This window comes from Dermochelys coriacea, chromosome 3 (assembly GCF_009764565.3).
Source record: "Dermochelys coriacea isolate rDerCor1 chromosome 3, rDerCor1.pri.v4, whole genome shotgun sequence".
In the NCBI taxonomy this organism is placed as follows: domain Eukaryota; kingdom Metazoa; phylum Chordata; order Testudines; family Dermochelyidae; genus Dermochelys; species Dermochelys coriacea.
The window spans coordinates 88742957-88757628 of record NC_050070.1 but is presented as its reverse complement, the minus strand read 5'-3'; the positions used below and the strand labels follow the sequence as shown (position 1 = coordinate 88757628).

Genomic DNA, 14672 nt, shown 5'->3' with positions numbered 1-14672 from the left:
TGCTAGCTGCAGCTCCAGGTGCGATTTGGCCCTCCTGATATCTTTCCTACATGCCCGAGCAATATTTTTATACTCTTCCCTGGTCATATGTCCAACCTTCCACTTCTTGTAAGCTTCTTTTTTATGTTTAAGATCCGCTAGGATTTCACCATTAAGCCAAGCTGGTCGCCTGCCATATTTACTATTCTTTCGACTCATCGGGATGGTTGGTCCCTGTAACCTCAACAGGGATTCCTTGAAATACAGCCAGCTCTCCTGGACTCCCTTCCCTTTCATGTTAGTCCCCCAGGGGATCCTGGCCATCTGTTCCCTGAGGGAGTCAAAGTCTGCTTTCCTGAAGTCCAGGGTCCGTATCCTGCTGCTTACCTTTCTTCCCTGCGTCAGGATCCTGAACTCAACCAACTCATGGTCACTGCCTCCCAGATTCCCATCCACTTTTGCTTCCCCCACTAATTCTACCCGGTTTGTGAGCAGCAGGTCAAGAAAAGCGCTCCCCCTAGTTGGCTCCCCTAGCACTTGCACCAGGAAATTGTCCCCTACGCTTTCCAAAAACTTCCTGGATTGTCTATGCACCGCTGTATTGCTCTCCCAGCAGATATCAGGAAAATTAAAGTCACCCATGAGAATCAGGGCATGCGATCTAGTAGCTTCCGTGAGTTGCCGGAAGAAAGCCTCATCCACCTCATCCCCCTGGTCCGGTGGTCTATAGCAGACTCCCACCATGACATCACTCTTGTTGCACACACTTCTAAACTTAATCCAGAGACACTCAGGTTTTTCCACAGTTTCGTACCGGAGCTCTGAGCAGTCATACTGCTCCCTTACATACAGTGCTACTCCCCCACCTTTTCTGCCCTGCCTGTCCTTCCTGAACAGTTTATAACCATCCATGACTGTACTCCAGTCATGTGAGTTATCCCACCAAGTCTCTGTTATTCCAATCACGTCATAATTCCTTGACATCACCAGGACCTCCAGTTCTCCCTGCTTGTTTCCAAGGCTTTGTGCATTTGTATATAAGCACTTGAGATAACCTGTTGATCGCCCCTCATTCCCAGTATGAGGCAGGAGCCCTCCCCTCACAGACCTTCCTGCCTGTGCTTCCTCCCGGTATCCCGCTTTCCCACTTACCTCAGGGCTTTGGTCTCCTTCCCCCGGTGAACCTAGTTTAAAGCCCTCCTCACTAGGTTAGCCAGCCTGCTGGCAAAGATGTTCTTCCCTCTCTTCGTAAGATGGAGCCCGTCTCTGCCCAGCACTCCTCCTTCATGGAACACCATCCCATGGTCAAAGAATCCAAAGCCTTCTCTCCGACACCACCTGCGTAGCCATTCGTTGACCTCCACGATTCGACGGTCCCTACCCAGGCCTTTTCCTTCCACGGGGAGGATGGACGAGAACACCACTTGCGCCTCCAACTCCTTTATCCTTCTTCCCAGAGCCACGTAGTCCGCAGTGATCCGCTCAAGGTCATTCTTGGCAGTATCATTGGTGCCCACGTGGAGAAGCAGGAAGGGGTAGCGATCCGAGGGCTTGATGAGTCTCGGCAGTCTCTCCGTCACATCACGAATCTTAGCCCCTGGCAAGCAGCAGACTTCTCGGTTTTCCCGGTCAGGGCGGCAGATAGATGACTCAGTCCCCCGGAGGAGAGAGTCCCCGACCACCACCACCCGCCTTCTCCTCTTGGGAGTGGTGGTCGTGGAACCCCCAACCTCAGGACATCGCATCTCATGCCTCCCAACCAGCGGAGTCTCCTTCCGCTTTCTCCCCCCAGACATATCATCTGGTCCACTCTCCGCATTGGTACCTGTGGAGAGAACATGAAAGCGGTTAGTTACCTGTGTCTGTGTTACTGGAACCCGGACATTCCGCTTACCTCTTCTGGAGGTCACATGTTGCCAAGCTTCTTCACTGGCCTCTTGGCTCCTCTGTGCAACCTGCTCTACATCTTTAGAGCTTTGTGCCCCTAGAAGGCTATCCTGAGTTTGGTCCAGAAAATCCTCAGTCTCTCGTATACAACGCAGGGTCGTTACCTGTTGCTCCAGACCTTCAATCTTCTCTTCCAATATGGAGACCAGCTTGCACTTTGATGCACATTAATGATTCATTCGTTTTTCCATAACCAACAATGGTCTTCACACAATTAAAAAAATTAATAAATAAACACATGCTTCCTGTTCAAAGGAATTTGAGAGCCAAAAGGCAGACAAAGATTAGAGAGCAATGCACCATTCAGAGGAAGGTAATAACTTTGAAATTATTTTTTAAAAAATAAATTGGAGTTCTGATGGTGTCATGTGAGTTAGCATTTTCAGGCATTGCTAGAAGCGGGGTCTTAGGGCTTTAAGGGGCAAATGATCTCTGCTCTACTCTAACTCTACTGATGTCAAGGGAGTTACAGCAGGAATGAATTTGGCCTTCAACATTCTTGAAAATTTATATTATGCCTGATTGCTTCACAGTGCTCCCAACATTCAAAGCTACAATGCACCGAGCAGAAAAACCTAATAACAAAGACTGTTATGCTTGTATTGCCTCCTCCCCCTGCAAGTTTCTAAGCTGCCGATTGAGCAAAGAAACATAAAAGACAAAACTGTTACTCATGTGTGCAAAAAAGGTCAGCTCTTATAACTTCAAAACTTCCTTCCAATTTGGCTAGTTTCTCTGGTCTCAAGGAGATCTGCAAAAAACAAACCAAGTATGAGCAAAACTCTTTCTACTCTTTAGATAGGCACGTACCACATTTCTGATAGAAATACATGGAGAAAATGGGATTTTTGTTTTAATACATACAAAACTCAAAACTGGCTGGACAAATTTTCATGAAACTTTACAAATAAATCACCTCTGAGCTGAAGCCAAGCACAGAAAATTCACCCCAAATGAATTTGTTTGCAAACGTTATGAGTAATTCATAAGTGGTGAAATAGGGAATAGGGGGTGTGTGTGAAATGTAAATATGTAAGCTGCCGATGTATTTCAGCCTGGTTGGTAACGGAGCAACTGTTTGCTCTATAACTCTCTCTCTCAATCTTGCACACACACACAAAACTGGTGCAAATGTTTTAAAGGAATTGTGAATCCCAGTGAGCCTATATCTATCTATCTATCTATCCATCTATCTATCTATAAATATGTTAAGGACAACATGATTACTGAAAGAATGAGATCCTATGGAACCTATGTTCAGGAGCCAAGATATCTGTAATTTAATTTCACTATGTTCTGCAGTTCTCCATAATCACAGAAAGTCCTGCAGATATGACTTTACATGACTAATCCATTGGGATCCAAGTAGCTAGACAAGGGAGGACATTTGACTGTGTTTTATTCTCATATGGAGAGGATTGTGTATGTTTCCTGAGAACTGAAATTCAGAACCAATTACTGTAATACTGAAACCTTTCTTTTATCTACAGAAAGCAGCAGTGCAGGATTTAAGACTGTAAACCTATGGAAATTTGCTCTCATTATCATCATCATTTCTTGTCCCTTCCCTATTTCTTAATTAAAGGAATTTAATTAAAGTAGTAATTAGTAATACTGTATCTACACAGAGATGTAATATCTGTATATTTTTCCTCACTTTTAAATTGTTCACATATTAAGCTCCAGTTATGGATTGTGTGCACTGTTTAAAATCTAAAATTCTTTATTTTGGGAGCATTTTTGTGTTTAACTTTTTAAGGCTAGGGGAGAATATAATTAAAAAAAAAGAGGAAAGATGATTTTGTGGTTACGACACTAGGCAGCAAATCAAACTTCAGTTCAATTCCCAGCTGTGCTATAGATTTCTTCTGTGACCTTGGGCAAATCAGTGAATCTCTCTGTACTGTTCCCCATCTCTTTTTTCCCTAAGAGAACAATAATGCTTCCCCTGTAAACTCTTCAGGGCAGGGACTCTCTCTTACTCTGTGTTTGTGCCGTGCCCAGCACTATGCTGCCATGATCTTGGGACTATTACTGTGGGGCTACTGTCATATAAATAAGAAAGAATTCAGTACTACAGGCTAAATGAAGGCTTGGAGCTATGATCTGTTCCTATATCTTTACTAGACATTATTATTATTATTATTATTTATTATTTATTAGCATTACAGAAGCACCTTAAGGTATGTCTACACAGCCCATGTCAGTGAACCTCCCAGCCTGGGCTGACAGACTCAGGGCAGTGGGTCTTGCTCCAGCACACTAAGTAGAGGTGTATAGGCAGCACCTTGAACATACTGCTTGGGCTGGAGGCTCAGGAGGCTCACCCCCTTCCCTAGCCTTCAGAGCCTGAGCTCCAGCCTGAGCCAAAACTTCAAAGTGCTGTCTATTTTAAGAGTGGTAGTGCAAACCTTGCTGCCCCAAGTCTATCAGCCCAGGTTGGGAGGCTGGCTGCCACAAGCTGTGCAGATGTACCAGTAGACGCTTCGATCACAATCACGTGCCCATTGTAATAGGCTATTTACAAACACTTAATGAGAGACAGTCTGTGCCCCCAAAGGGTTTACCAGCTAAACAGACAAGACAGGTGAAGAGTGGGAAGGGAAACAAGATACAGAGGGAGATGAAGTGACTTGGTTTCCTGACTCCCAATCCCCAGGTTCTAGCCACGGGACACTGCTTCTCCTAGTAATGGTGGACATAGTTAAACTGGCTCTTAAATAGTAAGTTCCACTTCCTAGATATGTTGCTTGGCATTATTATGAATGGCAGAAAAAGAGCAAAATAAACAAGTTTTAGTTAATACTAATGCCGCTTTAAAAGATTTTTGCAAGTGAGGCTTAATCACTTGTAAGCATTGATTGCCTGCCTCTTAATAAACATTAGCCAGTGTATTGCCACTTGCTGATGAGTGGTTTATGTGTTCTGGTCCCTGCAGACTGAAGAAGTCCTGAAGATTGATGGAGGGCCATGCTATTCAAACAGCAGGCGTTGCTGAGACAGAAGCTCTTTGTGCTAGGCAGCCTTGCTATTGGAAGTCTCCTATATCTAGTTGCCAGAGTTGGGAGCTTGGATAGGTAAGTAATTAAACACCCAGGCATAAGTCACAGTCTTAATTATAAATGGATCTGCATTTATTAATTATAACTGGGTTTTTTTCTCCTTTTTTGCTTAAAACGTATAGATCTCCAGGTTTTTTTCCTATTGATGTATAGAAAGACTGTCCACCTTAATATTGATTTTCATTATTTCTTCCTTCTCTTTCTGGGGAGGGAGTGGGAGAAGGGAGAGAGGTGCTGCTTGTCCAAGTCAAAGTATTTCTATCTGTCTATTTGTATTCTGTGTGCATTGATGCTTGTTTTCAGAGGAGGAATAAAGCAGCATACAGTACAAATGTCATTACAGTAGCTCATTTTTGTCTGTGTGCGTCTGTGCGTTGACCTCTAGTCTCAGCAAAACAGTTATGATGTATTTATGTATCTTCTTTTCTAAATTTACAGAAATGCAATTAATGTGCGACAGTGGTAGTTAAAATTATGTATGAGCCTGCAGAGTAGCTTATCAAGTTTTGAATCCTATTGCGCTTGAAAGATTGCTGCAGGGTTTGAGAATTTTAACAATGTTAATTAGCCATGATGTTCTGAAGCTGAATGCACCAGACAAGGAGGTTGTGTCTGCAAGTGATTTCCTTGAGAGCAGTGGAAAATCCACAGAGAGGAAATTATAGAGTATTTGGCACTCTTGATCAGGCACACCCTTTGAAACTATTTGGGATGTAACAGACCTATCTCTAACAGCTGATAATGTCTTTGAGACCTTAGAATGACCTGGGATTGCTTTGATAGGTGCCAGCTTTGGAAGCATGACTGAAAAAAGAGTTTGGTGTTCCCTGTGGGTGAGGCCTAGGTCTGAACAGATTAGGGCTGTGTGCGCATATCTGTGCCAGTGACCCTGCTCACCCCTTACCCTGGGAAAATATGGCTGATGTGCAAAACTGTGACATGCTTCTATTCAAAATATCTAGAGCATGTAAAACTGCATAGGAACAACATGGGAACTGCAATATCAAATGAGACTACTGGCCAACCTGAGCCCCATCCTTATGTGGTGTTGTTGCCTTCCAAGGTAATTAGTCTCTTCCTCTTCCATTCACTTCAGTCTCACTATTGAGGAAGGCATTCAATGCTATCAGGTGGACTCAGTGCCTCACAGGATCAGACCCCTAAACTGGTATCTTGCCTCCACCAGTGACCAATGCTTGATGCTTCAGAGAACATTAAAACTAAAGATAGCCAATTATGTGATTCTGTAGGTGGGGCAAAAATTCCTTCTTGACTCCTTCAGGAGTTTAACTTATGCCCTGAGGCATGAAATGTAATTAACCTTATATCATTATCTAAGCTTGCACAGCTACAAATGTTATTGATGGTCATAAAATTATCCAGCCACAATATCTAACTCATTGACCTCATGCAGCAGTGAATTCCAGAAGTTCCATATATAATATTGCTAATGACCGTATGACTTATCTTCATCTTTCATTAAGCAATGTGGAAAAATACCACACTGCCATTAAAACATCTCTGTTTGTACTTGAGAGATAAGGTGGACGAGATAATATCTTTTATTGGACCAATTTCAATGCAAAATATTACCTCACCCATCTTGTCTCTCTAATATCCTGGGACCAACACAGCTACAACAACACTATTTGTACTTATCATGAGAGAGAGAGAGAGAGAGAGGGCATGTCTTCACTACAGGGGAGATCGATGCTCTGGCAATCAATGCAGCAGGTGTCAATTTAGCAGGTCTTCACTTCACCTGCTCTCCAGAGTGCTCTCCAGTCAACCCCGGTACTCCACCTCTCTGAGAAGAGTAAGGTAAGTCGACCAGAAAGCATCTCCCATCGATGCAGCACAGTGAAGACACCGGGGTAAGTTGACCTATGCTATGTAGACTCCAGCTACTTTATTCATGTAGCTGGAGTAGCGTAACTTAGGTCGACTTACCCCGGTAGTGAAGATAAGCCCAGAGAGACATAGATGGACCAACTGAAAGAGCCTTTCTGCAGGTGTGTTAGGGCCCAATCTAAAGCCCATTGAAGTCAGTAGTAGAAGGACTCCCATTGACTTCAGTAGGCTTGTGATTGGAGCCTCAGTCAGTTACGCCCAGATCCTCAAAGGTATTTAGTCACTTAACTTCCACTGAAGTCAGTGGGAATTGGGCACCTAAATACCTTTGAGGATCAGGGATTAAGTGCTTAATATTATAGGCAGGGCTGGTTGTACTATCTATTATAAAGGATGCCTGAGACTTACCATGAAAAAAGACCCTGTTTTCAGTTACTTATAACTTTCCCAAACTTTAACCTTCTGAGCTGAAACTTCCCATTCCAGGTGTCTGCCTCAGGAACTGCTTAACAGAGATAAGGCAACTGGTTGTGCTGAAAAGTAAATTATCGAACTGAAGAGAGCTTGCTAGCAGAATTCCTCCAGGATCAGTCTTGGGACCAATCTTATTCAATATTTTATTGATGACCTTTGCACACAAAGTAGGTGTGGTAATGAAATTTGCTAATGATACTAAGTTGGGAGGCATCCAATATTGTACAGGGAGATCTCGATGAAGACCAGAGTAACAGAAATGGGATGAAATTAAATAGTACAAAGTGCAAGGTCCTGTACTTCTGGTCTAATAATAAGAATTTCTGCTATAAGCTGGGGGCTCATCAGTTGGAAGCAACAGAGGAGAGAGACCTGGTTGCATGGGTCAATCATGGAATGACTATGAGCCATCAGTGTGATGCAACTGTGAAAAAAGGCAAGTGCAATCCTAGGATGTATTAGGCGAGGCATTTCCAGTAGAGATAGAGAAATAATAATACCATTGTCCAAGGCATTGGTAGGCCCTTGTTTGGAATAGTGTGTACAATTCTAGTCACCCATGTGGGTGCTGGGTGGTGCAGGTGGCCTGTGATATACAGGATGTCAGACTAGATGATCTAGTGGTCTTTTCTGGCCTTAAAATCTATGACTCTATGAATATTTTTGGAAACTTTCAGTCAAAACAGTTTAGCCATTTCTGAATATATTATTTTGAAGGAGAAATTAGTTAAGGACATTGAAGTCAATGGTAAATGGGACAAAATACAACATGGTTTTACAAAAGGTAGATCGTGCCAAACCAATCTAATCTCCTTTTTTGAAAAAGTAACAGATTTTTTAGATAAAGGAAATGCAGTGGATCTAATTTACCTAGATTTCAGTAAGGCATTTGATACCGTGCCACATGGGGAATTATTAGTTAAATTGGAGAAGATGGGGATCAATATGAACATCAGAAGGTGGATAAGGAATTGGTTAAAGGGGAGACTGCAACGGGTCCTACTGAAAGGCGAACTGTCAGGTTGGAGGGAGGTTACCAGTGGAGTTCCTCAGGGATCGGTTTTGGGACCAATCTTATTTAATCTTTTTGTTACTGACCTTGGCACAAAAAGTGGGAGTGTGCTAATAAAGTTTGCAGATGATACAAAGCTGGGAGGTATTGCCAATTCGGAGAAGGATCGGGATATTATACAGGAGGATCTGGATGACCTTGTAAACTGGAGTAATAGTAATAGGATGAAATTTAATAGTGAGAAGTGTAAGGTTATGCATTTAGGGATTAATAACAAGAATTTTAGTTATAAGTTGGGGACGCATCAATTAGAAGTAACGGAAGAGGAGAAGGACCTTGGAGTATTGGTTGATCATAGGATGACTATGAGCTGCCAATGTGATATGGCTGTGAAAAAAGCTAATGCGGTTTTGGGATGCATCAGGAGAGGCATTTCCAGTAGGGATAAGGAGGTTTTAGTACCGTTATACAAGGCACTGGTGAGACCTCACCTAGAATACTGTGTGCAGTTCTGGTCTCCCATGTTTAAAAAGGATGAATTCAAACTGGAGCAGGTACAGAGAAGGGCTACTAGGATGATCCGAGGAATGGAAAACTTGTCTTATGAAAGGAGACTTAAGGAGCTTGGCTTGTTTAGCCTAACTAAAAGAAGGTTGAGGGGAGATATGATTGCTCTCTATAAATATATCAGAGGGATAAATATAGGAGAGGGAGAGGAATTATTTAAGCTCAGCACCAATGTGGACACAAGAACAAATGGGTATAAACTGGCCACCAGGAAGTTTAGACTTGAAATCAGACGAAGGTTTTTAACCATCAGAGGAGTGAAGTTTTGGAATAACCTTCCAAGGGAAGCAGTGGGGGCAAAGATCTATCTGGTTTTAAGATTCTACTCGATAAGTTTATGGAGGAGATGGTATGATGGGATAATGGGATTTTGGTAAGTAATTGATCTTTAAATATTCAGGGTAAATAGGCCAAATCCCCTGAGATGGGATATTAGATGGATGGGATCTGATTTACTATAGGAAACTCTTTCCTGGGTATCTGGCTGGTGAATCTTGCCCATGTGCTCAGGGTTTGGCTGATTGCCATGTTTGGGGTCGGGAGGGAGTTTTCCTCCAGGGCAGATTGGAGAGGCCCTGGAGGTTTTTTTGCCTTCCTCTGTAGCATGGGGCATGGTTGACTGGAGGGAGGCTTCTCTGCTCCTTGAAGTTTTGAACCATGATTTGAGGACTTCAATAGCTCAGACATGGGTGAGGTTTTTCATAGGAGTGGTGGGTGACATTCTGTGGCCTGCGCTGTGCAGGAGGTCGGACTAGATGATCAGAGTGGTCCCTTCTGACCTTAGTATCTATGAATCTATGAATCTATTAATTTTGCCCATATTAAACCATTCTGGCAACCTGTTCTTTGAGGATCTCTAGTGACCCCTTGTTTTGGAGTAAGGACTTGAAATTTGGCAGGAGCATGGTCTTTGTGTCAAGGATGTGCCTTTTGGCATCCATATGAAAAATTGCCCAAGTGTGTCCAAGTTATAAGCCTTGGAAAAGTCACCGTTTGCAATGCTCATAAACAGTTAAAGCTCTGAAGATTCCATCCTCATTGAGCAAACTCAAGCTTGTGTAGACCAGATTGTGCCTGAACCATCCCTACAGAGAAATTGAGCATGCTCCAGCTTAGGCTACTGGGAGAACTGGATTTTCCCTGTAATGGCTGCTCCCAGGTGCTTCAGGCAATGGTGGAGCCAGGCATCAGACCTGAAATCAGGGAGCCTGTCCTTCCTATGCACTCAATGACCAACCCACACCACCACCACCTACTGGCATCTAGGCAGCATGGAGGAGGATGGATTAGATGACCTCCTGAGGTCTCTTCCGACCCTCATCTTTAAATCTTCTATGATTCTATGATCTTATTCAAATGCAGAGGTAACAAAAGCTGGACTGGGTGTGGGAAAGGAGTAGCTTGGGAGAAGGAGTCCAGCGAGGCTGGGACTGGAGTGGGAAGAGAAACTTGGACTGGGGCTGACTGGACAAGGATGCTGGGACTGGGAGTTGGGGGGAGTAGAGGAGAGCCTGGGACTGGTTGGGTAGGGAGGCTGGGACTGGAAGCCAGTGAGAGAAATGGTAGGAGACGGAGCCAGGTGGTTGGGGGGCAACACTGAGATCTGACAAGGAGCTGGGTATGGGGAACAACTGGGACTGGCTGGACAAAGAGTCTGGAACAAGGCCCAGGGAGCAGGAAGACTGAGACAAAGATCTGGGGAGGGAATGTGGGGGAGACTGAGAAGGAGAGAGAGAGGCATAACTGAGAATTGACTGGGCAAGGAGACTGGGGACTGAGCATATGGAAGGGGTCAAACTTAGATTGGGAGAGATATTGGGACTTGAACAGAGAGCCCAAAGGGGAAAACTAGGACTGGGACTGGGACTGGGACAAGAACCCAGATGAATAGAGACTGGGACCGAATTGGTAAGGATCCAAGGGTGGGAAAGAGACAAGACTGGTACACGGACAGGCTGGAGGAAACAGGACAGAAGGAGTCAAGCTTGGGGCAAAAACACAAGAGCACACACCCCGCTGGAGGCTGAAATGGAACCCAAGATTACGGAGTCTCACTATTCCTCTGTTGTCAGCAAATATCTGTGAAATCTGCTGGCAAATTATGCTACTTCTTACTCAAGTGCTGATGACAACATACTATTGCTATTAGACCCTCTATTACTTCAAGTGACAGAGGTCTCTGCAGTGGTTCTAAAGGTTCCAATTCTGCAGATGAAATGTGTGGATGTCAATTTGATGCCACATGATGGAAATTCTGGTTTTTTCAGTTTGCTTTTTAATAAAAACCTAGTAAATTACACACAAAACTTTGTTAAAACAACATTATTAGCAGGGATTCTGTGCCTAAAATACTATATAAACATATAAATAAGGACTGTATCATAATGCACACAGCATAATTCTGGCATTTCCTAACTTTTCAGTGCTTGACCTTGCAACCTTAATAATGCTTTTTTTATATGTGGGAGGGGTGTGTGTGTAATACTCATCTATAGATATAGATATATAGAGAGAGATATTATGTGCAAACTTGAGCATTAGTGTTTCCAGGGATTATGATGGATTTTGTCGCTTGGAATCCTGACAATTGGCTCATTATTTCATATTTTAGGTTATTAATAGCATTTTGAAAGTATAAATACCTTAAATGACAAGATATTATTTCCAAAAATAGCACTACACATCAGGAATCAGTTAGTTTGTTTCAGGATTATCTACCAAAAGCACATTGCCCAGATCTGTCAAATGTCTCGTTGAAAAGCAGGTGCTAATTTGACTCAGGCCACTTGTTTTTCTTGTGCTGTGAACATGCTGCTATCTATTAAGAGCTTGATGAATAGGAATTTGCAAGAATATTAAAAATGCCACAGATTGTCTGCCCCATTTAATAAAGGATGGATTAAAATAAAATTTGCAAACGTATATTCATTATGGTTTACAACCGAACAAAATCGCATCTGTTTTGTTGATTTCAGGCTGCAGCCCATTTGTCCCATTGATGATCGACTTCGACCCCATGGCCAAGACGAGATCCCACTCCGAGCTCTGCAGTTCAAGCGTGGGCTGCTACATGAGTTCCGTAAGGGCAATGCCACTAAGGAGCAAATCCGACTTCACAATTTGGTTCAGCAACTCCCTAAGGCCATTATAATTGGGGTGAGGAAAGGAGGCACTCGTGCACTGCTTGAGATGCTGAATCTCCATCCTGCAGTGGTCAAAGCTTCTCAAGAAATTCACTTCTTTGATAATGACGAGAACTATGCCAAGGGTATTGAATGGTACAGGAAAAAAATGCCTTTTTCTTACCCTCATCAAATAACAATTGAGAAAAGCCCTGCATATTTTATCACAGAGGAGGTACCTGAAAGGATTTATAAAATGAACTCATCCATCAAATTACTGATCATTGTCAGGGAACCCACAACAAGAGCTATTTCTGATTACACTCAGGTGCTGGAGGGGAAGGAAAGAAAGAATAAAACCTACTACAAATTTGAGAAGCTGGCTATTGATTCTAATACCTGCGAAGTGAACACTAAGTATAAGGCAGTGAGAACCAGCATCTACACAAAACATCTGGAGAGATGGTTAAAATACTTTCCAATCGAGCAGTTTCATATTGTAGATGGAGATCGGCTCATTACAGAACCACTGCCAGAACTCCAGCTGGTGGAGAAGTTCCTAAATCTTCCTCCAAGGATAAGTCAGTACAATTTATACTTCAATGCCACCAGAGGGTTTTACTGCTTGCGATTTAACATTGTCTTTAACAAGTGCCTGGCGGGTAGCAAGGGACGCATTCATCCAGAGGTCGATTCCTCTGTCGTTACCAAATTGCGCAAGTTCTTTCACCCTTTTAATCAAAAATTTTACCAGATCACTGGGAGGACATTTAACTGGCCCTAAACTAAATTTCATACAACACTATGTGTTGCACCTGGAGACAAGCAGCAATGTCTCTTCTAGAGTAAAAATATGCACTTTTCATAGACACAACTATCAAATTAACTTTTTTTCATGCATACTTGTACATATGCAGTGTGTGACCAAATATAAGGTGGGATCAATTTTTCTACAGAGTAGTAACTAACATAACATTACTCTCTACATAGTTGCATCATTTTAAGCTATACAAATACAGGACAAGGTAGTATTTAGGGGAATAAATTCAGATACTGTGCAAAAGGGACAGTGTTCCTCTTGCTCAATAACATTTATTATGTGACACATTTATAGACCCAGACAGAATGTTATATAGAACATGCAAATTCACCTTGGAATTGTGTGTAGCTGTGAGGGTATATTGGAAAGTATAACATTCAGGCTATATTAAGTATGCACCTTGCTAAAGGAATTCTGACACTTTAAATACAATGATGAATTGTTACAGTGAAACTGGAAAATGCTATTTTCTTATTATTTGAAAAGAAAATCCTATCTCGTACAAACAATATTGGTTCAAAGTTCCTGTGGTGAGTTTGCACTATTGTTTTATTGTATGGACCATAATGTCACTTGTAGCATGTCAATCATATATCAAAAAAAAAATAATTTTTTCTTCTATGCTTGTGTGTCAACAAAGAGAAACATCATGTATATAGTGTATATTGTTTGTAAATACTGGTTTCACACTAAGTAATTCTATTTTGTAAACCAAATATGGCTATTTAATTTATTGTGAAAATGAAATTTATTGTGGTATTTAAAAATGGAATGGATTAAAATTACTATATGTGCAACTATTTTCCACCTTCTGCTGTTTGGTGTATATTGGTGTGATCCCAGAGGCAAAAATGTGTGTGTGTGTGAGTGAGAGTGAGAGAGAGAGTGACTTGCACTTGTAAACCTGATTTCTGGACAGTTGAGAAAACTGATATATGAGTTAAAGTTGAGTTTATTAAAAAACTCAACCATCTGGAAAGCTGGTGTAATACACACCTCAAAGAACATTATTGCTGTTCAGTTAAAGCGCTTTGAAATAATTAAGTCAGTTGCAGTTTCCCATGAGGATGAAAGATGTCTATAACCAGGTATATCAGAAGAGCAAAGCAGTCATTAAAAATGAAATGACAGAGAGACAAATAGGTTTAGAAGAAATCAAAGAAAACATTTGTGGTATTCCTGCTTTTAAGTGAAAATATATAGGTCTGCCTAGAAACAAAAAAGCCATAGAGCTGCTACCACTGACATAAACATATAGCTCAAGTGTTCATTCAGGAAATGAAGGAAAATTAGCTCTGAATTGGTATCTTCATATTATATATACTCTACTGCTCTTAAGCATTCATAAGAAAAACAAAGGCAATTTAAAATTGTATTTTTTTTAAACAGAGAGCTTTTTAGAACCATTGTGTGAAAGATGTATAGGGAAAGCTATTTTGCTCTCTCCTCTGTTTTTTCCACCAAATGCATCCGATGAAGTGAGCTGTAGCTCACGAAAGCTTATGCTCTAATAAATTTGTTAGTCTCTAAGGTGCCACAAGTACTCCTTTTCTTTTTGCGAATACAGACTAACACGGCTGCTACTCTGAAACCTATTTTGGAAGGTATCCAGAGTATTCAAATCTTGTGAGTTATGATAGTGGTGTATTTGGTAGCTCAGTTCATAATAAGCTAAAGTTTTCCCCATGGTCTGTTTATCCTGCTCAGTGAATTGAATTAATCAGTTTTCTAAACAAGTGATTTTTAAGTCTTCTGTGAGAGATTACTAACTTTCTCACCATGCCTTCAATCATATGTGCTAGTGCTGTAAATTACAAACACTTTCTTCCCAAGCTGAT

General features: G+C 41.9%; 1 protein-coding gene across 4 annotated transcripts in view; it reads left to right on the top strand.

The window, feature by feature from the left end:
• Positions 1–13635, top strand: part of HS3ST5 (heparan sulfate-glucosamine 3-sulfotransferase 5) — a 285207-nt gene extending 271572 nt beyond the window's left edge. For 2 of the 4 annotated variants that reach the window (XM_043510861.1, XM_038397977.1), the window contains exons 3-4: positions 4865–5003; positions 11868–13635. In XM_043510861.1, coding sequence (XP_043366796.1) covers positions 4897–5003; positions 11868–12798 — 1038 coding nt within the window. In that variant the 5' untranslated portion in view covers positions 4865–4896 and the 3' untranslated portion in view covers positions 12799–13635. The remainder of the gene's footprint in view (positions 1–4864; positions 5004–11867) is intronic. The other 2 variants (XM_043510860.1, XM_038397976.2) reach the window with 1 other exon arrangement.
• The last annotated feature ends 1037 nt before the right edge of the window (positions 13636–14672 follow it).